Source organism: Bubalus bubalis, chromosome X, assembly GCF_019923935.1.
Source record: "Bubalus bubalis isolate 160015118507 breed Murrah chromosome X, NDDB_SH_1, whole genome shotgun sequence".
Classification (NCBI taxonomy): domain Eukaryota; kingdom Metazoa; phylum Chordata; class Mammalia; order Artiodactyla; family Bovidae; genus Bubalus; species Bubalus bubalis.
This window is the reverse complement of record NC_059181.1, coordinates 74,827,702-74,852,763: the sequence shown is the minus strand read 5'-3', so window position 1 is coordinate 74,852,763 and position 25,062 is coordinate 74,827,702. Positions and strand designations below refer to the sequence as shown.

The window sequence follows — 25,062 nt, the reverse complement described above, 5'->3', positions numbered from 1 at the left end:
GAGCCCAAAAAATTAAAGTCTCTTACTGTTTTCATTGTTTCCCCATCTATTTGCCATGAAGTGATGGGACTGGATGACATGATCTTAGTTATTTGAGTGTTAAGTTTAACAACTGTCTGGCTTTCTTTATCTTTGACACTCCAACTATTTTCTTGGAACATGCAGCTCAAGACCTAATTTCCAAATTTTCTGTTTTGAACATTTTCTCAAGAAAACAGGTCACCATTAACTTTGGAATCACTGGTATTCCCAGTAAACACTGACTTAAGTTAAAACCCCTGCACTGACAAAGACGTGTTCTGAGAATTTGAAGCATACATAGTTAAAGTGAAATTCGCTCAGTTGTGTCTGACTCTTTGCGACTCCATGGACTATATAGTCCATGGAATTCTTCAGGCCAGAATACTGGAGTGGGTAGCCATTCCCTTCTCCAGGGAATCTTCCTGACCCAGAGATTGAATCCAGTCTCCTGCATTGCAGGCAGATTCTTTAACAACTGAGCCAGAAGGGAAGTCCAAGAATACTGGAGTGGGTAGCCTATCCCTTCTCCAGCAGATCTTCCCAATTCAGGAATCAAACCTATGTCTCCTGCATAGCAGGCAGATTCTTTACCAACTGAGCTATATCAGGGAAGCACACAGCAAAAGTGAAGCCTAACAATTTTAAGATATGCTACATTGCTAATGATAAATCTTGTGATTTATCTTATCTGATAATTACCTATAGCAATCTATCTCAGCCTATTAGCAACTTCCATAATATTACATGAAGTACTTATATTGGTTCAAAGCCTCTGATAGCTGAAACTTGATATATGCATGTTGTCTTAAAATTATAAGTACACTTAATATACTGGTAAATCCTAGGAGATTATATTTTAGGAAAATATATATTGACAGGCACGATAGGCTACAGAACAACATAGTGTGCTGAGAATGTATACTTGAGATTATAAAACTAATATATGACTACAATTTGAAATTAAAAGTTCATTTGCTTTGAAATGCCATCTGAAGTAGCTGGCCATTATACGATTTGTAGAGAAACTTCTTGATAGCATGGAATATTCACATTTTCTCCCATTTTTATCTGACCCAAAACCTGAGGGGAAAGTAGGTTTTAGGGAAAAATTAACAGTGGGTGATATTTTTTAAATCATTCTACTTGTTATCTACATATGCAAAAAAAAGGAAAAATGGAACAAAATTCCCTCAACCTTTGTTTTTGATTCATGAAGGAAAAAAAATGCATTTAATCATGTGTAAGTTTTGTTTCTTTTTCTAAAATCTAGATGTGGCTGGGAAGTGACCTAAATAAAATCAATAAAAGTATTCATTCTTAGTTCTGAGACAATATGATATCTTCTAGTTTACTACTGTCCACGAAAAGTAAAATCAGTTTTCTCCTTTATACCAGGAAGACAGCTCCTGTTCACAATTCCCAGTTTAAGATGGCTGGGGATTATTAAGGCATCTGTTCATTTTATTTAAAATAAAATTATCTGACAAAAAAATAAAGGTTTTAGAATCAAATAATTAAGTGATTTACTTAGAACTTGAAGCATTTATTTAAAAATTATCTTAAGGTATGGAAATACAACTTTATTATTGAGATTTGCTGACATTTATTGGTTGTTGCTGGCAAACATTTATTAATGCCAGAGAAAGAGCAGCACTACCATAGCATTAAAAGTCAGATAAACTATCATAACTACATAGAATGTTGTCTTCTACAAACTACTACCAATTTCCCACTTTCTGAGATGAATTACTTATTTGGATCAAACATCTATTTCTGCTTTATTGACTATGCCAAAGCCTTTGACTACGTGGATCATAATAAACTGTGGAAAATTCTGAAAGAGATGGGAATACCAGACCACCTGACCTGCCTCTTGAGAAATTTGTATGCAGGTCAGGAAGCAACAGTTAGAACTGGACATGGAACAACAGACTGGTTCCAAATAGGAAAAGGAGTACGTCAAGGCTGTGTATTGTCAACCTGCTTATTTAACTTATATGAAGAGTACATCATGAGAAATGCTGGGCTGGAAGAAGCACAAGCTGGAATCAAGATTGCTGGGAGAAATATAAATAACCTCAGATATACAGATGACACCACCCTTATGGCAGAAAGTGAAGAGGAACTAAAAAGACTCTTGACGAAAGTGAAAGTGGAGAGTGAAAAAGTTGGCTTAAAGCTCAACATTCAGAAAACGAAGATCATGGCATCTGGTCCCATCACTTCATGGGAAATAGATGGGGAAACAGTGGAAACAGTATCAGACTTTATTTTGGGGGGCTCCAAAATCACTGCAGATGGTGACTGCAGCCATGAAATTAAAAGACACTTACTCCTTGGAAGGAAAGTTATGACCAACCTAGATAGCATATTCAAAAGCAGAGACATTACTTTGCCAACAAAGGTCTGTCTAGTCAAGGCTATGGTTTTTCCTGTGGTCATGTATGGATGTGAGAGTTGGACTGTGAAGAAGGCTGAGCACTGAAGCATTGATGCTTCTGGACTGTGGTGTTGGAGAATACTCTTTAGAGTCCCTTGGACTGCAAGGAGATCCAACCAGTCCATTCTGAAGGAGATCAGCCCTGGGATTTCTTTGGAAGGAATGATGCTAAAGCTGAAACTCAAGTACTTTGACCACCTCATGCGAAGAGTTGACTCACTGGAAAAGACTCTGATGCTGGGAGGGATTGGGGGCAGGAGGAGAAGGGGACGACAGAGGATGAGATGGCTGGATGGCATCACCGACTCGATGGACGTGAGTCTGAGTGAACTCCAGGAGTTGGTGATGGACAGGCAGGCCTGGCGTACTGTGATTCATGGGGTCGCAAAGAGTCAGACACGACTGAGCGACTGAACTGAACTGAACTGAACCCTTAATATAATTATTTTATTGTCTGTTAACGATTTTTACCATCCAAAAGAAGTCCATTAGGGATTCATCTATAATACCCCCATGATCAAGGCACTAAAATCTGCCTTTTTTTCCCTGGTTAAAATAACAACTTTTAAAATTTCAAAGTCCTTTGTTAGACATGAAGACCTTGAGAGGTGGGGCACATTCCTATTACAAAGTGGAGTGTCTGGCACATAGTGGATACTCAAAACAGAATTACTGAAAAAATCAAAGAATAAGTCAATGAGTGAAAAAGTTGTTCTATTCATTCTCTGGAGCACACTGATTTGAGGCAAAGTATTTCTTTCTTTTAAATTCACCCCATGTTTTTCTTTATTTTATTTCTGTACAAGCTCACCACGCTTGTTTATCTAATCTAAATATTTATAGATTTACAATTGTTTCTATTTCAAAGGCAATTAAGTCACACAGCTACATTTTTCTTCAGAAACCATAGTTATTTCTCTGCAATATTTGCATATTTAAAAATAAATTCTGAAAATATTTTTTTTAATTTCTAGTTTAATATGGGAAAGTATGAACATAAGTAATTTGTTCTGAAGTAAGTACTATAAAAATAGCCTACAGCCTATTAAGAAGTAAAGCATTAGAATATTTACTTGGAATTTTTTTAATATAAATTTATTTATTTTAATTGGAGCTTAATTACTTTACAATAGTGTATTGGATTTGCCATACATCAACATGAATCTGCCATGGGTGTACATGTGTTCCCCATCCCGAACCCCTCTCCCTCCTCCCTCCCCATAACATCCCTCTGGGTTGTCCCAGTGCACCAGGCCCAAGAAACCAGTATCATACACTGAACTTGGACTGGCGATTTGTTTCATATGTGATATACATGTTTCAATGCCATTCACGCAAATCATCCCACCCTCGCCCTCTCCCACAGAGTCCAAAAGACTGTTCTGTACATCTGTGTCTCTTTTGCTGTCTCACATACAGGGTTATTGCTACCATCTTTCTAAATTCCATATATATGCGTTAGTATACTGTATTGGTGTTTTCCTTTCTGGCTTTCTTCACTCTGTTTAATAGGCTCCACATTCATCCTCATTAGAACTGATTGAAATGTATTATTTTTAGTGGCTTAGTAATACTCCATTGTGTATATGTACCATGGCTTTCTTATCCATTCATCTGCTGATGGACATCTAGGTTGCTTCCATGTCCTGGCTATTATAAACAGTGCTGAGATGAACATTGGGGTACACGTGTCTCTTTCAATTCTGGTTTCCTCAGTGTGTATGCCCAGCAGTGGGATTGCTGGATCATAATGCAGTTCTATTTCCAGTTTTTAAGGAATCTCCACACTGTTCTCCATAGTGGCTGTACTAGTTTGCATTCCCACCAACAGTGTAAGAGGGTTCCCTTTCCTCCACACCTCCTCCAGCATTTATTGCTTGTAGACTTTTGGATCAAAGCCATTCTGACTGGCGTGCAATGGTACTTCATTGTGGTTTTGATTTGCATTTCTCTGATAATGAGTGATGTTGAGCATCTTTTCTTGTGTTTGTTAGCCATCTGTATGTCTTCTTTAGAGAAATGTCCATTTAGTTCTTTGGCCCATTTTTTGATTGGGTCGTTTATTTTTCTGGAATTGAGCTGCAGGAGTTGCTTGTATATTTTTGAGATTAGTTATTTGTCAGTTGCTTCATTTGCTATTATTTTCTCCCATTCTGAAGGCTGTCTTTTAACCTTGCTTATAGTTTCCTTTGTTGTGCAGAGTCTTTTAAGTTTAATTAGGTCCTTTAAAAAAAAAAACAACTAATAGTACTCTCTTTTTATTGAGCACTTCCTATATACTAAACATATATCAAAGTATCCTCATAATATAATTATTGGGTATCATTAATGCCATTATAACTCTAAGGATACTAAAAATAGTGAAAAACTTGTCCAATGTCACCTTAAAATCAAATCCCATACCTGCCAGGTGGGCAACCAACAAACTGGAGAACAATAATACAAAATAAGTTCTTGTACTGTCATGAAGGCTCTAGTCTCCACATCAGACTTCCCAACCTGAGGATCTGGCAAAGGGACTGGGAATCCTGAGGAAATCTGACTTTGACAGACGCTAGAATTTGATTACAGAACTTGCACAGCACTGGGAAAAACAGAAACTCCTGTAGTGAGGAGGTGTGGGTTGGCAGTGGTCTGCTGCAGGAAGAGGGGCACTGGCAGCAGCAGTCCTGGGAAGTGCGTGTTGGCATGAAGTTTATCCTGGAGGTCACCACTAGCCCTAACATTCAGTTCAGTTCAGTTCAGTCGCTCAGTCATGTCCAACTCTTTGTGATCCCATGGACTGCAGCACGCAAGGCCTCCCTGTCCATCACCACTCCCAGAGTTTACCCAAACTCATGTATATTGAGTTGGTGATACAATCCAACCATCTCATCCTCTGTCTTCCCCTTCTCCTCCTGCCTTCAATCTTTCCCAGCATCAGGGTCTTTTCAAACGAGTCAGCTCTTCACCTCAGGTGGCCAAAGTACTGGAGTTTCAGCTTCAACATCAGTCCTTCAGGATATATCAGTCCTTCAGAATATTCAGGACTATCTCCTTTAGGATGGACTGGTTGGATCTCCTTATAGTCCAAGGGACTCTCAAGAGTCTTCTACAACACCACAGTTCAAAAGCATCAATTCTTTGGCACTCAGCTTTCCTTATAGTCCAACTCTCACATCCATAAATGACTACTGGAAAAACCAGAGCCTTGACTAGACAGACCTTTGTTGGCAAAGTAACGTCTCTGCTTTTGAATATGCTGCCTACGTTGGTCATAACTTTCCTTCCAAGGAAGGAAAGTGTCTTTTAATTTCATGGCTGAATTCACCATCTGCATTGTATTTGGAGCCCCAAAAAATAAATTTAGCCACTGTTTCCCCATCTATTTGCCATGAAGTGATGGGACCAGATGCCATGATCTTAGTTTTCTGAATGCTGAGTTCTAAGCCAACATTTTCACTCTAGTCTTTCACTTTCATCAAGCTCTAGCATACAGCCTGTAGATTCAAGGACTGGGTCGCCTCAGGGCAAACAACTATCAGGGAGGGAACACAACCCCACCTATCAGTGAACAATTGGATTAAAGATTTACTAAGCATGGTCCTGAATACCAGAGAAAGGCTCAGTTTTCCCCATGGCCAGTCCCTCCCATCAGGAAGCTTGTACAAACCTCTTAATCTTATCCATCAGAGGACAGACAGAAGAAGTAAGATCAACAATCCCACAGACTCCATAATGAAAACCATAATCACAGAAACCTAACCAAAATGATCAAATGGATCATAAGGTGAAGTTGCTCAGTCATGTCCAACTTTTTGCAACCCCATGGACTGTAGCTTACCAGGCTCCTCCATCCATAAAATTTTCCAGGCAAGAGTTCTGGGGTGGGTTGCCATTTCCTTTTCCAGGGGATCTTCCTGACCCAGGGCTTGAACCTGGGTCTCCCGCATTGCAGACAGACGCTTTACCATCTGAGCCACCAGGGAATCATAGCCTTGTGTAACTTAATGAAGCTATGTACATCATGGCTTAGGCTACAAAGAGAGATGGGTCAGGGTGGAGAGTTCTGACAAAACATGGTCCACTGGAGAAGGGAATGGAAAAGCACTCCACTATTCTTGCCTCAAGAATCCCATGAACAATAAGAAAAGGAAAAAAGATATGACACTGGAAGACGAGCCCCCCAGGCTGGTAGGTGTCCAATATGCTACTAGGGAAGAGTGAAGAAATAGCTCCAGAAAGAATGAAGAGGCTGGACCAAAGCAGAAACAATGCTCAGTTGTAGATGTGTCTTGTAGTGAAACTAAAGTCTGATGCTGTAAAGAACAATATTGATTGCATGGGAACATGAAATTGTAACTCCATGAATCAAGGTAAACTGGATGTGGTCAAGCAGGAGATAGCAAGAGTGAACATCAACATTTTAGGAATCAGTGAACTAAAATGGATGGGCATGGGCGAATTTAATTCAGATGGCTATTATATTTACTACGGAGGGCAAGAATCCCTTAGGAGAAATGTAGTAGTCCTCATAGTCAACAAGAGAGTCCACAATGCATTGCATCTGCGCTAAGTCCCTTCAGTCATGTCTGACTCTTTGTGACCCTATGGACTACAGCCTGCCAGACTCCTCTGTCCATGGGATGCTCCAGGCAAGAATGCTGGAATGGGTTGGCATGCCCTCTTTTAGGGGATCTACCCAACCTAGGGGTCAAACCCAAGTCTCTTATGTCTCCTACATTGATAGGCAGGTTCTTTACAACTAGAACCACCTGGGAAGCCCCCTCAAAGTGCAGTAGATGGGTGTAACATCAAAAATTACAAAATGATCTTGGTTTATTCCCAAGGAAAACCATTCAAAATCATGGTAATCCAAGTCTCTACCCTCACGAATAATGCCAAATAGGCTGAAGTTGAATGCTTCTATAAAGACGTAAAAGATGTCCAAGAACTAGCACCAAAACAAGATCTCCTTTTCATCATAGGGGATTGAAATGCAAAGTAGGAAGTGTAAAGATACCTAGAATAACAGCCAAGTTTGGCCTTGGAGTATAAAATGAAGCAGAGCAAAGGCTAATAGAGTTTTGCCAAGAGAACACTCTGGTCATAGCAAACACCCTCTTTCAACAACGTAAAAGATGATTCTACACATAGACATCACCAAATGGTCAATACAGAAATCAGATAGTTTATATTCTTTCCAGCTCAAGATGGAGAAGCTCTAAACAGTCAGAAAAAAAAAAAAAAGATCTACATATGGCTGTGGCTCAGTTAATGAGCTCTTCATTTAAAAATTCAGGATTAAATTGAAGAAAGTAGGGAAAACCACTAGGCCATTCAGGTATGACCTCAATCAAATCCCTTAAGATTATACAGTGGGGGTAAGGAATAGTTTCAAGGGATTATATTTGGTAGACAGAGTACCTGAAAAACAAAACATTGTATAAGAGTTAGTGACCAAAACCACACCTCCAAAGAAGAGCATTGAGGCAAAGTGTTTGTCTGAGTAGGCCTTATAAATATCTGAGAAAAGAAGAGAAGCAAAATGAAAAGGAAAAAGGGAAAGACAGAGCAAACTGAATGCCACATTCCAGACAATCTCAAGGAGAGATAATAAGGCCTTTTTAAGTGAACGTTATAAAGAACTAGAAGAAAACAATAGAATGAGAAAGACTAAAGACCTCTTCAAGAAAATTGGAGATACCAAGGGGACATTTCACGCAAGGATGAGCATGATAATGGACAGAAACAGTAAAGACATGAAGAAAAGATTAAGAAGAGATGGCAAAGAATACACAGAAGAATGATACAAAAAAGGTCTTATGGACCAGATAACCATGATGGTGTGGTCACTAACTTAGAACCAGACATCCTGGAATGTGAAGTCAAATGAGCCTTAGGAAGCATTACTATGAACAAAATTACTGGAGGTTATGGAATTCCTACTGAGCTATTTCAAATCCTAAATTTTGAAGTTGCTAAAGTGCTGCATTCAATATGTCAGCAAATTTGGAAACTCAGCAGTGGCCACATGAGTGTAAAAGGTCAGCTTTCATTCCAATCCCAAGAAACACAACACAAAAGTATATTCACCACATTGTACAATTTGTACTCAGTTCACATTCTAGCAAGGTAATGTTCACAATCCTTCAAGCTAGGCTTTAACAGTGCATGAACTGAGAACTTCCAGATGTACAAGCTGGATTTAGAAAAGGTAGAGATACCAGAGATCAAATTGCTAACATATTCTGGAACATATAAAAGAGCAAGGGAATTTCAGAAAAACATATGCTTCATTGACTATGTTAAGCCTTTGACTATGTGGATCACAACAAACTTCGGAAAATTCTTAAAGTGAAGGGAATACCAGACCACCTTATGTGCCTCCTGAGAAACCTGTATGCAAGGTCAAGAAACAGAAATAGACAGGTAACAACAGACTGGTTCAAAACTGGGAAAGGAGTATGCCAAGGCTGTAGAGTGTCACCCTAGTTATTTAAATGATATGCAGAGTAATATGCATCATGTGAAATGCCAGCCTGGATGAATCACAAGTTGGAATCAAGATTGCCAGGATAAGTATTTACAATCTCAGATATGCAGATAATACTACTCCAAAGACAGAAAGTGAAGAAGAAAGAGCCTCTGCTAAGTCGCTTCAGTCATGTCTGATTCTGTGCCACCCCATAGATGGCAGCCCGCCAGGCTCTGCCATCCCTGGGATTCTCCAGGCAAGAACACTGGAGTGGCTTGCAATTTCCTTCTCCAAAGAGCCTCTAGATGAGGGTAAAAGAGGAGAGTGAAAAAGTTGGCTTAAAACTGAACATTCAAGAAACAAAGATCATGGCATCCAGTTCCAACACTGCATGGCAAATATATGGGGGAAAGTGGAAACAGTGACAGACTTTATTTTTTTAGACTCCAAAATCACTGTAGATGGTGACTGCAGCCATGAAATTAAAATATGCTTGCTCCTTGGAAGGAAAGCTATGATGAACCTTTACAGCATATTAAAAAGCAGAGACATTACTTTGCCAACAAAGGACCTTATAGTCGAAGCTATGGTTTTTCCAGTAGTCTATATTCATATAAGAGTTGGACCATAAATAAGGCTGAGCACTGAAGAACTGATGCTTTTGAACATTGGTGCTGAAGGCTCTTGTGAGTTCCTTGGCGAGCAAGGATATCAAACCAGTCAATCATAAAAAAAAAAAAAAACAACCCTTAATATTAATTGGAAAGACTGATTATGAAGCTAAAGCTCCAATACTTTGGCACCTGATGCAAAGAGTTGACTCAATGGAAAATATCCTGATGCTGGGAAAGACTGAAGGCAGGAGGAGAAGGGGGCAACAGTGGATCAGATGGCTGGATGGCATCACTTAATCAATTGACATGAATTTGAGCAGACTCTGAGAGATACCACAAGACAGGGAAGCATGGCATTCTGCAGGTCATGGGGTCCCAAAGAGTCGGACACGACTTATAGACTGAACAACAATGTAACATGGCTTCAAGTTTTTCTATTACAATCCCTTTATTTTTACAAATGAGGATTCAAAGTTGTGTGGTTTTCAGTTTAACTGACAAAAATCACAAAACTATTAACACATAGAACCAAGAGTACAACCTAGGCTTCATGATTCCCAGTGAAGCACTCTTTGCAGTTTGAATAATCACATTTCACATTATTCATCTATTTTGGCATCTTTGTAGGCTTTAGCCAAATACCCTCTTCCTTCTTTCTGTAGACAGACAGGTTTATCATAATTGAGCTTTGACTTGAAGAAGAAGTCGTGGTAGAGATATAGATTGGAAGTTATTAGCATAAGAATAATAGTTAAAAGCCATGGAGAAATTCCTTAACTAAAAACAAACACGATGATTCTCTCTCTATATATATATTTTTCTAAATATAAATTTATTTATTTTAATTGGAGGTTAATTACTTTACAATATTGTATTGGTTTTGCCATACATCAACATGAATCTGCCATGGATGTACATGTGTTCCCCATCCTAAACCCCCTCCCACCTCCCTCCCATTACCATCCCTCTGGGTCATCCCAGTGCACCAGCCCCAAGCATCCTGTATACTGCACTGAACCTGGACTGGTGATTCGTTTCATTTGTGATATTATGCAGGGAGCTGCCCGCGAGAACGGGGTCCTTTGTCTGAAGGACACAGCTCTGGGAGCTGCCTCAGTTCTTGAGGGTTTGCTTGCAAACATAGCTCTCTGTCCCACCACCCCAGAGATTAGGCGATTATTTACTGCAGACACCTGGAGTTCTGGACAAACTTCTCAAGCACAGAGAAATGTTATCTGGTGTAAGAAATAATAACAGGGTGCCATTCCCATGCTCTCAAGATTTCTTGTGACTTTTTGTAAGATGTATAGGTCAACCAAAAAAATGCTAACTGTCTTATCTTTCTCACACTCTCCTGTATAAATATAAGATGCTGAATAAAGTCGTGGTCAGACTGCGTCCCTTCGTGGAGACGTGTCTGAACCTCTCGACCCCATCTTTGTTGTAGAATTCTTTTGCTGTAGTTTTCTTTCTCAGCCGCGCCATGCACGTTCTCAGGACCTGATCGACTTTGCCGGCTGGCACCGGCAGGTGGCGCCCAAACAGGGACTCGGGAATCGGAGCGCGACGGCAGCCACTGCCTGCTAAGATTGAAGTAAGTAACGAGGAATTCCTAATTAATTGAAGTAAAGGGCAGGGAGTGTTACTGTTGAGAGTAATAAATCATGGGACAAGGCAATAGCTGCCAGTTATTTGTACATATGTTGAAAACTATGTTAAAAGGTAGGAGAATTCATGTAAATAAGTTACAGCTAGAGAAATTTTTACTTTTTATAGAGGAAGTTTATCCTTGGTTTCCAGAGGAAGGAACAGTTAGTCTGGAAACTTGGAAGAAAGTAGGAAAACAATTGCAGACATATTATTCTTTACATGGTCCCAATCGTGTCCCTGTGGATGCTTTTTCTTTGTGGACTCTCATAAGAGACTGTCTGGATCCTGAACATGAGGGACATAAGATTCAAACGGCCCTCAGGGATTCCATAGAACCCGAAGTTGCAGAGCCTTCCACCCCTCCACCTGAGCCGCTTTATGCTGTGCCTGAGGGAACAGCTTGTAAGGCTGGAGGGAATGATGATGTGTTAAGCTCTGATGAACAGGAAGAGTTAAATGAACAAGCGGCTCAGTGCCATAGAGAGGATATGCCTTGGGAGATGATGGTTAGCATGCAGCCCCCCACAGGAAAAGGGGAATTAAAGCATTCAGGGCTTTCCAAAGAACAGCTGGAGAATTTAATTCAGAAAATTGTTATAGCAGTAAAAAAGGAAGCACAGGGAGACTCCCACTCCAGCCAGCCTGTGCCTCCAGCATGTCCTCCCTTGGTTCTTGCTGGGCTCGATCCACCTCCGCCTTTTGTAGAACCGCGAGAGCTTATATCTATCCCTGCTTCTTTGCCCGGTGAAAACATAAAAATTAGAAGTGAGATATTATTATCTCCTCTTCAACAAGAGATTAAGCCAGCTAATGATGAAGGAGAACATATTCCCGGGTTTTCAGGAATATATCCAGTATTGGAAAATGCTCAACAGCAGAGGTATTATGAAACACTGCCCTTTAAGCAACTAAAAGAGTTAAAAATGGCTTGTGCACAATACGGCCTGATTGCGCCGTTTACCCAGGCTATTAAAGAGGCTTTAGGAAATCAAAATCTGCCACCTAATGATTGGAAACAGGTTGCTCGGGCTTGTTTATCTGGAGGAGATTATTTACTATGGAAATCTGAGTTTGCTGAGCAGTGTGGGATCACAGCCCATATCAATCCGTGACAGGGACTGAATACCACTTATGAAATGATGGTGGGAGAGGGAGATTATCGAGACACTAATAATCAACTTAATTATTTGCCTGGAGCCTACCCTCAGATTAGTGCTGCGGCTCTACGAGCATGGAAAAAGCTTCCAAATTCTGATAAAAAGACTGAAGATTTATCTAAAATTCGCCAGGGGCCAGATGAACCATATCAGGATTTTGTTGCCTGCCTGCTTGAGGCAATTAGTAAAATGATAGGGGATGAGCAGGCGGGGATGGTGTTGGCTAAACAGCTTGCTTATGAGAATGCCAATTCGGCTTGTCAAGCTGCCCTGAGACCTTACAGGAAAAAGGGAGGCTTATCCGATTATGTACAGATTTGTGCCGATATCGGCCCTTCATACGTTCAAGGCATAACTTTGGCTGCGGCATTACAAAGAAAGACAGTCAAATAAGTACTGTATCAACAACAAAAGCGAGATAAGGGATAAAATTTTGCAATTTGCTCACTATCACCAATTTCTCTTCCCAAAAATCGTTGTTTCTCAGCCCCTTGCCGACACCCTAACTGTATTTACTGATGGCTCTTCTAATGGAATAGCTAGTTTGATTGTACAGGAAAATACTGCCGCCTGGCGTACTAATTATAAATCTGCTCAAGAAGTAGAACTATTTGCCGTTTTTCAGCCTTTATTACAAATCTCTGCTCCATTTAATTTATATTCAGACAGTCAATATATCCTAAGAGCCTTAAACACTATTGAGACTGTTCCATTTATTGGTACCCTGAATTCTACTATCCAAACTCTTTTTCGTGATATACAACATTTAATTTGCTCCAGAGTTAATATGTGCTATTTCGGTCATATTCGTGCTCACTCTAGACTGCCTGGACCTCTAGCACGAGGCAATGCTTTGGCTGATGAAGCTACACGTATGTTTCCTTCATTGGAACAAATGGCAAAGACTTCCCACAGCTTACACCATCAAAACAGCAATAGCTTAAGACTTCAATTTGGCATTACTCAAGAAGCTGCCAGACAGATTATTAAGCAATGTCAAACATGTCCTCAATTTTTTAGCATCCCCCATTATGGAGTTAATCCCCGAGGATTGTTGCCAAACGACATATGGCAAATGGATGTTACCCATATTCCTGAATTTGGTAAACAAAAATTTGTTCATGTTACTATTGACACCTTCTCCAGCTTTTTACATGCCTCTTTACAATCCGGAGAAGCTAGCAAACATTGTATAGCTCATTGCATTAAATGTTTTGCTGTTATGGGAACCCCTAAAACCATAAAAACAGACAGTGGTCCAGGATACACTGGGAAAAATTTTCAACTATTTTGTACACAATTGTCTATCTCACATAAAACAGGTATCCCTTATAATCCTCAAGGTCAAGGGATCATTGAATGGGCACATCAAACTCTCAAACATCAACTGCAAAAACTAAAGAAGGGGGAATTGTATATCAATACCCCATCCAACTCTCTAAACCATGTTTTATTTGTTCTAAATTTTTTACAATTGGATATATGTGGCCGTTCAGCAGCACAGCGATTTTGGAACTTTGATGCGCAAACAATAAGACCTAAAGTCTTTTGGAAAGACCCACTTGTGGGAAAATGGTATGGACCAGATCCTGTAATAATTTGGGGATGAGGGCATGCTTGTGTTTTCCCACAGGTTGCCGAAGTGCCACGCTGGCTGCCAGAAAGGTTGGTACGCACGGCGGAGATGATCTCTAGTAAACCAGATGAGGAGATGGACGATTCAAGAGCATGATGAATTACCATCTCAGCAACAACTCCAGGCATTGATGCAAGAGGCACAGAATCGTGTTGCTGTGCAGGGCGATCCGATATCGCCTTTAAGCTTCCTGATAACCTTATTAATTATCTTAAATCAGATTAATACTGCACATTCTGAAGAATATTCAATGCTTACTAGGCTTATTTTCCCGACCCTCCCCTTCTCCAACCGGTGCGCTGGGAGGGTCAATCCATTCCCATATACACTAATGATACTGTGGCCATAGGAAGATTATTCTTAATAATTTTAACTGTTTTATTTCTTGCACCCTGTTTAATTAAAAAACTGATTGATGATCTATGGATGATAAAGGCTTCCATCTATGGAAATGGTCTGCGGTTAAAGGAACATAAGCGTGTGCCTATATAAAAAGAAAGGGGGAGATGCAGGGAGCTGCCCGTGAGAATGGGGTCCTTTGTCTGAAGGACACAGCTCTGGGAGCTGCCTCAGTCCTTGAGGGTTTGCTTGCAAACATAGCTTTCTGTCCCGCCACCCCAGAGATTAGGCGATTATTTACTGCAGACACCTGGAGTTCTGGACAAACTTCTCAAGCACAGAGAAATGTTATCTGGTGTAAGAAATAATAACAGGGTGCCATTCCCATGCTCTCAAGATTTCTTGTGACTTTTTGTAAGATGTATAGGTCAACCAAATAAATGCTAACTGTCTTATCTTTCTCACGCTCTCCTGTATAAATATAAGATGCTGAATAAAGTCGTGGTCAGACTGCATCCCTTCGTGGAGACGTGTCTGAACCTCTCGACCCCATCTTTGTTGTAGAATTCTTTTGCTGTAGTTTTCTTTCTAAGCCGCGCGGTGCATGTTCTCGGGACCTGATCGACTTTGCCGGCTGGCACGCGCAATATTACACATGTTTCAATGCCATTCTCCCAAATCATCCCACTCTCTCCCTCTCCCACAGAGTCCAACAGATTGTTCTATACAGTATACTAACACATATATATGGACTATAGAAAGATGGTAATGATAACCCTGTATGCGAGACAGCAAAAGAGACAAAGGTGTATAGACAGTGATTCTCAAATACTGGCCTGCATCAAAATTACCAACAATTTGTTTAAAAATGCACTTTCTTGAGCCACATCCAGAATTCTGATGAAGAAGTGTGGAGATGCAGTTCAGGAATCTGCATTTTACCAAGTGCCTCTAAGTAATTCTGATATAAACAGTAAAAAAAAAAAAAAAAAAAAAAAAAAAAAAAAAAAGAAAGAAAGAAAGAAAATAAAAAAGAAAAAAAAATGAAAAAAATATCTTGAGAAACACTGAGGCAGAGGGAGCCAAGAAATGCAAAAACTCTGAGTACATAATAGTATAGGGGAAAAGAAACTTTTATGGAAGTAAGATAATCTCTTAACTTCCATTTTTTAATTCTATAAAAGTTTCTTTTTCCCCATACTATTATGTACTCAGAGTTTCATATGTGAAACGGATCACCAGTCCAGGTTTAATGCATGAGACAGGGTGCTCAGGGCTGGTGCGTTGGGATAATCCAGAGGGGTGGGATGGAGAGGGATTTGGGAGGGGGGTTCAGGATGGGGAACACATGTACACCCATGGTGGATTCATGTCGATGTATGGCAAAACCATTACAATATTGTAAAGTAATTAGCCTCCAATTAAAATAAATAAATGTATATTTAAAAAATAAGAGATATGTAAAAATGAAAAGAAACAAGGTGTGGACAGATATGAGAATATAATGGGACCATACATAGAAGGAGAAAAATTCTTCTCTGCACCTGGATGGGAGAAAATGAGGTTGCCTGAGAATAAGAATCATTTTGACTGCAGGAAGTTGAAGAGTTTCATACCTTCTACTTTACTTTGAGGCTATGCTATATTTATATGTATACAAATTTAAAATTCTTTTATCCTTGAGAAAAATAACCTTTTATTTTATGAAATATCTACCTTTATCTCTAGTAATGCTTTCTTTGCCTTAAAATCTACTTAGGGGTGTGGTCTTAAGATGGCGGAGGAATAGGATGGGGAGACCACTTTCTCCCCCACAAATTCATTGAAAGAACATTTGAACGCTGAGCAAACTCCACAAAACAACTTCTGAATGCTGGCAGAGGACACCAGGCACCCAGAAAAGCAGCCCATTATCTTCAAAAGGAGGTAGGGAAAAATATAAAAGGTAAAAAGAGAGAAAAAAGAGTTAGGGATGGAGATCTGTCCCGGGAAGGGAGTCTTAATAGAGGAGAAGTTTCCAAAAACCAGGAAACCTTCTCACTGGAGGGTCTGGGGAAAGTTTTTGAATCTTGGAGGGCAACATAACCGTGAGGAAAAATAAATAAATGAAACTCACAGATTATGTGCCTAAAGGTAACTCCCAGCAGAGAAGTAGCCCAGATGCTCGCATCCACCACCAGCAAGCAGAGGGTGAACAGAGAGGAGCAGGCTGCATTGCTTAGGGTAAGGACCAGGCCTGAATGCCCTGAGGGCAATCTCAGGGAGCTAATGTGAGACAGCAACCTAAACTGTGGGATAGCCAAAGAGAGACAAAAAAAAAAAAAAAGAGAGAGAGAGAGAACTATCCTGTGAAAAGCCCTAACCTAAGGCACTGCTGGGCTGCACATGGAACAAAGGACTGAGCGAATACCAGAGAAGAGCTAGCCGGCTGCAGATCGGCCCATCTCCTGCTTAAGGCAGGGGCCAGGCAGGCGCCAGTCAGAGCCAGAAAGGGGCAAACTCGACCCCAGAGAGGGCATCCCCTACCAAACTGCAAACAGGCTTCCAGTTTCTAACCAAAGACTTTCTGAGATTCAGGACAGTTGATATCTGCCAGGAGGGTCGCAGCCAGAGTTCAGTTCACCAGAAGAGATACATGGCACACCAGAGGAGGGCACATCCAGAAACCCGAGTGGCTGGGACCGGGGAGGTGATAAGACGCACCACACCTGAGAGTGTGCTTGCCATGCACCTGGTCGCCTAAGCTGCTCGGACCAGGGAATGGCACAAAATGGAAGCCTAACCAAGTCTGTGCTTCTGTGGAATACCCAAGAACCTGGACCTGAGCAGCTTAGACCTAGGAAGTGCATACAACCCAGGGCCCACTTCCTGCAGAGCAACCTGAAGTCTGAGCAGTGTAGTCTGGAAAAGCACACATGCCGTGAGAGGGGGCAAACCCAGTGTGGCCAAACCCAGTGTGGCCGACACACTGCGAGTACTCCTCATGGACGCCAGTGATATTTGTTTGCAGTGTTCCTCCCTCCCCACAGCACGACTGAACAAGTGAGCCTAAACAAGAGACTACCTTCGCCCCTTTGTATTAGGGCGGAAATTAGACACTGAAGACACCTGCAAACAGAAGAAGCCAAATAGAGGGAACCACTTTGGAAGTGAGAGGTGCAACAGTTTAAAATGCCTGTAGTTAATACCGACTACATTGGAAGGGGCCTATGGATCTTGAGAAGTATAAGCTGGAACCAGGAACTATCTGAAACTGAACTGACCCCACACTGCCCGCAACAGCACCAGAGAAATTTCTAGATATATTTTTACTATTATCATTTATTTAATTAAATTTTTATTTATCTTAAGTCCTCTATTACTCCTTTAATTTTCATTTTTATAACCTACTATAGTCAAGGCTATGGTTTTTCCAGTGGTCATGTATGGATGTGAGAGTTGGACTGTGAAGAAAGCTAAGCACTGAAGAATTGATGCTTTTGAACTGTGGTGTTGATGAAGACTCTTGAGAGTCCCTTGGACTGCAAGGAGATCCAACCAGTCTCAGTCCTGGGTGTTCATTGGAAGGACTGATGTTAAAGCTGAAACTCCAATACTTTGGCCACCTCATGCGAAGAGCTGACTCATTAGAAAAGACTCTGATGCTTGGAGGGACTCAGGGCAGGAGGAGAAGGGGACGACAGAGGATGAGATGGCTGGATGGCATCACCGACTTGATGGACATGAGTGGAGGTGGTGATCGACAGGGAGACCTGGTGTGCTGCAATTCATGGGGTTGCAAAGAGTCAGACATGACTGAGAAACTGAACTGAACTGATTACCTTACAAAAAAAAAAAAAAAAAGACCCTATTTTTAAAGCAAACTTCATATATATTTCTTATAATTTTTGTGATTTTTGTTTGTTTTTTAATATTGTATTTTTGAGAGTCTAGCTTCTACTCTAGATTTTTAATCTTTGCTTTACAGTTTTTATTATCAATTTTATACATTTAAGAATCCAATCTTCAGTACCCATTTTTACTTAGGAGTGTGATTACTCCTATTTGAGAGAACTGATCATTCTCTCCCCTTTTGACTCTCCTTTTTCTGCCCCAGGTCACCTCTATCCCCTCCCTCCCCCTTCTCTTCTCAACCCAACTCTGTGAACCTCTGTGGGGGGTTCCAGGCTGCAGAGAACATTTAGGGAACAGAGCACTGTCTAGATCTCTCTCTCACCTTTTGATTCCCCCTTTTCTCCTCCTGCTCACCTCGATCTCCTTCCTCCCTCTTCTCTTCTCTATGTAACTCTGTGAACCTCTCTGAGGGTTACAGACTGTGGAGAGAACATAGGGAGTTGTTTACTGGCTAGATCGCTCTCTCCCCTTTTGAATCCCTCTCTTCTCTTCCTGGTCACCTCTATTTCCATCCTCTCTTCTCTTCTCTATGTAACTCTGTGAACCTCTATGGGTATCCCTCACTGTGGAGAATCTTTTCATCATTAACCTAGAAGTTTTATTATTAGTGCTGTATGGATGCAGAAGTCTTAAGGCTACTGTAAGAATAAGACTGAAAACCAGAGGCAGGAGGCTTAAACCACAAACCTGAGAACACCAGATAACTCCTGATTCAGGGAACATTAATTGATAAACGATCATTCAAAAGCCTCCATACTTACACTGAAATCAAACATCACCCAATAGCCAATAAGTTCCTGAGAAAGATATACCATGCAAATTATCCAGCAATGCAGGAACATAGCCCTGAACTTCAATATACAGGCTGCCCAAAGTCACACCAAACCCATAGACATCTCAAAACTCACTACTGGACACTCCATTGCACTCCAGAGAGAAGAAATCCAGCTCCACCTAGCAGAACACCAACACAAGATGCCCTAACCAGGAAACCTTGACAAGCCACCTGTCCAACCCCACCCACAGGGAGGAACCGCCACAATAAAGAGGAACCACACACTGCCAGAATACAGAAAGGCCACCACAAATACAGCAATATAAACAAGATGAAAAGGCAGAGAGATACTCAGCAGGTAAAGGAACATGTTAAATGCCCACCAAACCAAACAAGAGAGGAGGAGATAGGGAGTCTACATGAAAAAGATTTTAGAATAATGATAATAAAAATGATCCAAAATATTGAAAACAAAATGGAGTTACAGATAAATAGCCTGGAGACAAGGATTGAGAAGATGCAAGAAAGGTTTAACAAGGACCTAGAAGAAATAAAAAAGAGTCAATTAATAATGAAATATGCAATAAATGAGATCAAAAACACTCTGGAGGGAACCAACAGAAGAATAAGGGAGGCAGAAGATAGAATAAGTGAGGTAGAAGATAGAATGGTAGAAATAAATGAAGCAGAGAGGAAAAAAGAAAAAATAATTAAAAGGAATGAGGACAACCTCAGGGACCTCGGGGACAATGTGAAACGCCCCAACATTCGAATCATAGGAGTCCCAGAAGCAGAAGACAAAAAGAAAGACCATGAGAAAATACTCCAGGAGATAATAGTTGAAAACTTCCCTAAAATTTGGAAGGAAATAGTCACACAATCCAAGAAACACAGAGTGTCCCAAACAGGATAAACCCAAGGTGAAACACCCCAAGACATATATTAATCAAGTTAACAAAGATAAAACACAAAGAACAAATATTAAAAGCAGCAGGGGGAAAACAACAAATAACAAACAAGGGGATGCCCATAAGGATAACAGCTGATCTTTCAATAGAAACTCTTCAGGCCAGAAGGGAATGGCAGGACATACTTGAAGTGATGAAAGAGAAAAACCTACAACCCAGATTACTATACCCAGCAAGGATCTCATTTAGATATGAAGGAGAAATCAAAAGCTTTACAGACAAGCAAAACCTGAGAGAATTCAGCACCACCAAAACAGCTCATCTTTGGTTGTATAAGCTCTAACCCAAAACAACAAAGTAAATGGCAACAGGATCATACTTATCAATAATTACCTTAAAATGTCCAAAACAACAAAGTAAATGGCAACAGGATCATACTTATCAATAATTACCTTAAAATGTATGTGGGTTCAATGCCCCAACCAAAAGACAAAGATTGGCTGAATGGATACAAAAAAACAGATCCCTATATATGCTGTCTACAAGAGACCCACCTCAACACAAGGGACACATACAGACTGAAAGTGAAGGGCTTGAAAAAGGTATTTTGTGCAAATGGAGTCCAAAAAAAGCAAGAGTAGCAATACCCATATCAGATAAAATCGACTTTAAAATAAAGGCTGTGAAAAGAGACAAAGAAGGACACTGCATCATGATCAAAGGATGAATCCAAGAATAAGATACAACAATTATAAATATATATGCACCCAACATAGGAGCACCACAATATGTGCTAACCAGTATGAAAGGGGAAATTAACAGTAACACAATAATAGTGGGAGACTTTAATCCCCCACTCACATCTATGGGTAGATCAACTAAACAGAAAATTAACAAGGAAACACAAACTTTAAATGACATAATGGACCAGCTAGACCTAAGTGATATCTACAGGACGTTCCACCCCTAAACAATGAATTTCACCTTTATCTCAAGTGTACACAGAACCTTCTCCAGGATAGATCACATCCTGGGTCATAAATCTAGACTAGATAAATTCAAAAAAATTGAAATCATTCCAAGCATCTTTTCTGACCACAATTCAGTAAGATTAGATCTTAATTAAAGAAAAAAAAAACTATTAAAAACTCCAACATATGGAGGCTAAACAATATGTTTCTGAATAAAGAGCATGTCATAGAAGAAATCAAAAAAGAAATCAAAATATGCATGGAAACGAATGAAAATAAAAATACAACAACCCAAAACCTATGGGACACTGTAAAAGCAGTGTTAAAGGGAAGGTTCATAGAAATACAGGCATACCTCAAGGAACAAGAAAAAAGTCAGATAAATAACCTAACTCTGCACCTAAAGCAAGTAGCAAAAGAAGAAATGAAGAACCCCAGGGTTAGTAGAAGGAAAGAAACCATAAAAATTAGGGCAGAAATAAATCCAAAAGAAACAAAGGAGACCATAGCAAAAATCAACAAAGCCAAAAGCTGGTTCTTTGAGAAGATAAATGCAATTGAGAAACCATTAGCCAGACTCATTAAGAAACAAAGGGAGAAAAATCAAATTAACAAAATTAGAAATGAAAATGGAGAGATCACAACAGACAACACAGAAACACAATGGATCATAAGAAACTAATATTAGCAACTATATGCCAATAATATGGACAACTTGGAAGAAATGGACAAATTCTTAGAAAAGTACAACTTTCCAAAACTGAACCAGGAAGAAATAGAAAATCTTAACAGACCCATCATAAGCACAGAAATCAAAACTGTAATAAGAAATCTATCAGCAAACAAAAGTCCAGGACCAGTCAGTCGGCTTCACAGCTGAATTCTACCAAAAATTTAGAGAAGAGCTAATATCTGTCCTACTCATACTCTTCCAGAAAATTGTAGAGGAAGGTAAACTGCCAAATACATTCTATGAGGCCACCATCACCCTAATACCAAAACCAGACAAAGATGCCACAAAAAAGGAAAACTACAGGCCAATATCACTGATGAACGTAGATACAAAAACCCTTAACAGAATTCTAGCAAACATAATCCAACAATATATTAAAAAGATCATACATCATGACCAAGTGGGCTTTATCCCAGGGATGCAAGGATTCTTCAATCCAGATTGACAAAGAAGAAGTAAAACTCTCACTGTTTACAGATGACATGATCTTCTACATAGAAAACCCTAAAGACTCCACCAGAAAAATACTAGAGCTAATCAATGAATACAGTAAAGTTGCATGATATAAAATTAACACACAGAAATCTCTTGTATTCATATACACTAACAATGAGAAAACAGAAAGAGAAACTAAGGGAACAATTCCATTTACCATTGCAATGAAAAGAATAAAATACTTAGGAATATATCTACCTAAGGAAACAAAAATCTATATATAGAAAACTATAAAACACTGGTGAAAGATATCAAAAAGGACACAAACAGATGGAGAAATATACCATGTTCATGGACGGGAAGAATCAATATAGTGAAAGTAAGTATACTATCCAAACCAAACTATATATTCAATGCAACCCCTATCAAGCTACCAACAGTATTGTTCACAGAACTAGAACAAATAATTTAACAATTTGTATGGAAATACAAAAAACCTTGACTAGCCAAAGCAATCTTGAGAAATAAGAATGAAACTGGAGGAATCAACCTACCTGACTTCAGGCTCTACTACAAAGCCACAGTCATCAAGACAGTATGGTACTGGCACAAAGACAGAAATAGAGATCAATGGAACAAAATAGAAAGCACAGAGATAAATCCACACACCTATGGACACCTTATCTTTGACAAAGGAGGCAAGAATATACAATGGAGAAAAAACAATCTCTTTAACAAGTGGTGCTGAGAAAACTGGTCAACCACTTGTAAAAGAATGAAATGAAAACACTTTCTAACACCATACACAAAAATAAACTCAAAATGGATTAAAGATCTAAACATAAGACTGGAAACTGTAAAACTACTAGAGGAAAACATAGGCAAAATACTCTCCAACATAAATCAAACCAGGATCCTCTATGACCCACCTCCCAGTGTATCGGAAATAAAAGCAAAAATAAACAAATGGGACCTAATCAAACGTAAAAGTTTTTGCACAACAAAGGAAACTACAAGCAAGGTGAAAAGACAGCCTTCAGAATGGGAGAAAATAACAGCAAACGAAACAACTGACAAAGAATTATTCTCACAAATATACAAGCAACTCCTGAAGCTCAATTCCAGAAAAATAAATGACCCAATCAAAAAATGGGCCAAAGAACTAAATAGACATTTCTCCAAAGAAGACATACAGATGGCTAACAAACACATGAAAAGATGCTCAACATCACTCATTATCAGAGAAATGCAAATCAAGACCATAATGAGGTACCATCTCATGCCAGTCAGAATGGCTGCTATCCAAAAGTCTACAAGCAATAAATGCTGGAGAGGGTGTGGAGAAAAGGGAACCCTCTTACACTGTTGGTGGGATTTCAAACTAGTACAGCCACTATGGAGAGCATTGTGGAGATTCATTAAAAAACTGGAACTAGAACTTCCATATGACCCAGCAATCCCAATGCTCAGCATACATACTGAGGAAACCAGAATTGAAAGAGACACATGTACCACAATGGAATATTACTCAACCACTAAAAAGAATACATTTGAATCAGTTCTAATGAGGTGAATGAAACTTTAGCCTATTATACAGAGTGAAGTAAGCCAGAAAGAAAACACCAATACAGTATACTAACACATGTGTATGGAATTTAGAAAGATGGTAATGATAACCATATATGTGAAACAGCAAAAGAGACAGAGATGTATCAAACAGTCTTTTGGACTGTGTGGGAGAAGGAGAGGGTGGAAAGATCTGAGAGAATAGCATTGAAACATATATATTATCATATATGGAAGAGATCACCAGTCCAGGTTCGATGCATGAGATAGTGTGCTCAGGGCTGGTGCACTGGGATGACCCAGAGGGATGGGATGGAGAGGGAGGTAGGAGAGGGGTTCAGGATTGGAAACACATGTAAAACCATGGCTGATTCATATCAATGTACGGCAGAAACCACTACAATATTATAAAATATTTAGCCTCCAACTAAAATAAATAAATTAAAAAAAAACCTATATAGACAAATATTCCAAATTTATTTTGATAACTGCCTGTTGTATGTATTTTTTTCTATCATTTTAATTTAATATAATGCATGCTTTTATATTTTAGGCATGGCTTTGTAAGTAGCCTATACTTTTTTCTTAAGCTGGTGTGATGTTCTTTTGCTTTCAACTGGAGCATTTAGATTTTTTTACGTTTCATATTATCACTGATATATTTGGGTTTAAATCTACAGTGTTATTGTACTTGTTCATTTCCATTTTTCATGCCTGTATTTTGTTCCTTTGCTTCTCTTTTCTAGATTTCTTTTGGATTATTACTTCCAGTTGTCTCCTCTAATGTTGATATTTATACATTATTTTATTATTCTTTTAGTGGTACCACAGGCATCCATGGCTTACCAAGTTACATTTTTACTTCTTAGATAATGCATTGCCCTTAGAATACTTTATTTACCCCATCCGTCCTTATTTGCCACTATTTTAACAAGGTTAAACTCTACCTATTTAAAACTCCATATTTTTATTATTGAAACTGTTATCATTTTACTCAGCCAATAATAATCTATATTTGCATACATATTTACCATTTTGTTGCTCTTCATTCTTTCCTGCATTCTTCAGCTTGCATCTCAGATTGTTTTTATTCCACCAAAGAACATTATTTATTTGGGAGTGATAGAACAAGAGAAGACTCTTGAGAGTCCCATAGACTTCAAGGGGATTGAGCCAGTCAATCCTAAAGGAAATCAGTCCAATATTCACTGGAAGGACTGATACTGAAGCTGAAACTACAATACTTTGGCCATCTGATGTGAAGAACTGATTCACTGGAAAAGGTCCTGAAGCTGGGAAAGATCAAAAGCAGGAGGAGAAGGGGAGGACAGAGGATGAGATGGTTGGATGGCATCACTGAGTCAATGGACATGAGTTTGAGCAAGGTCTTGGAGTTAGTGATGGACAGGGAAGCCTAGTGTGTTGCAGTTCATGCATTCACAAAGAGATGGACACGACTGAGAGAC

The 25,062-nt window shown here is 39.6% G+C and overlaps 2 protein-coding genes across 11 annotated transcripts in view; one reads left to right on the top strand and one right to left on the bottom strand.

The window, feature by feature from the left end:
* LOC102398822 overlaps positions 1 to 25,062 on the bottom strand; it is a 472,058-nt gene that overhangs the window by 207,431 nt on the left and 239,565 nt on the right. The gene's annotated exons all lie outside the window — the stretch shown is intronic.
* On the top strand, positions 11,081 to 13,032 carry LOC123465393 (endogenous retrovirus group K member 7 Gag polyprotein-like). Its single transcript, XM_045164401.1, is given in 2 exon segments — positions 11,081 to 11,891; positions 11,946 to 13,032. Coding segments are annotated over 2 exon segments (1,518 nt in total). The 5' UTR covers positions 11,081 to 11,196; the 3' UTR covers positions 12,769 to 13,032.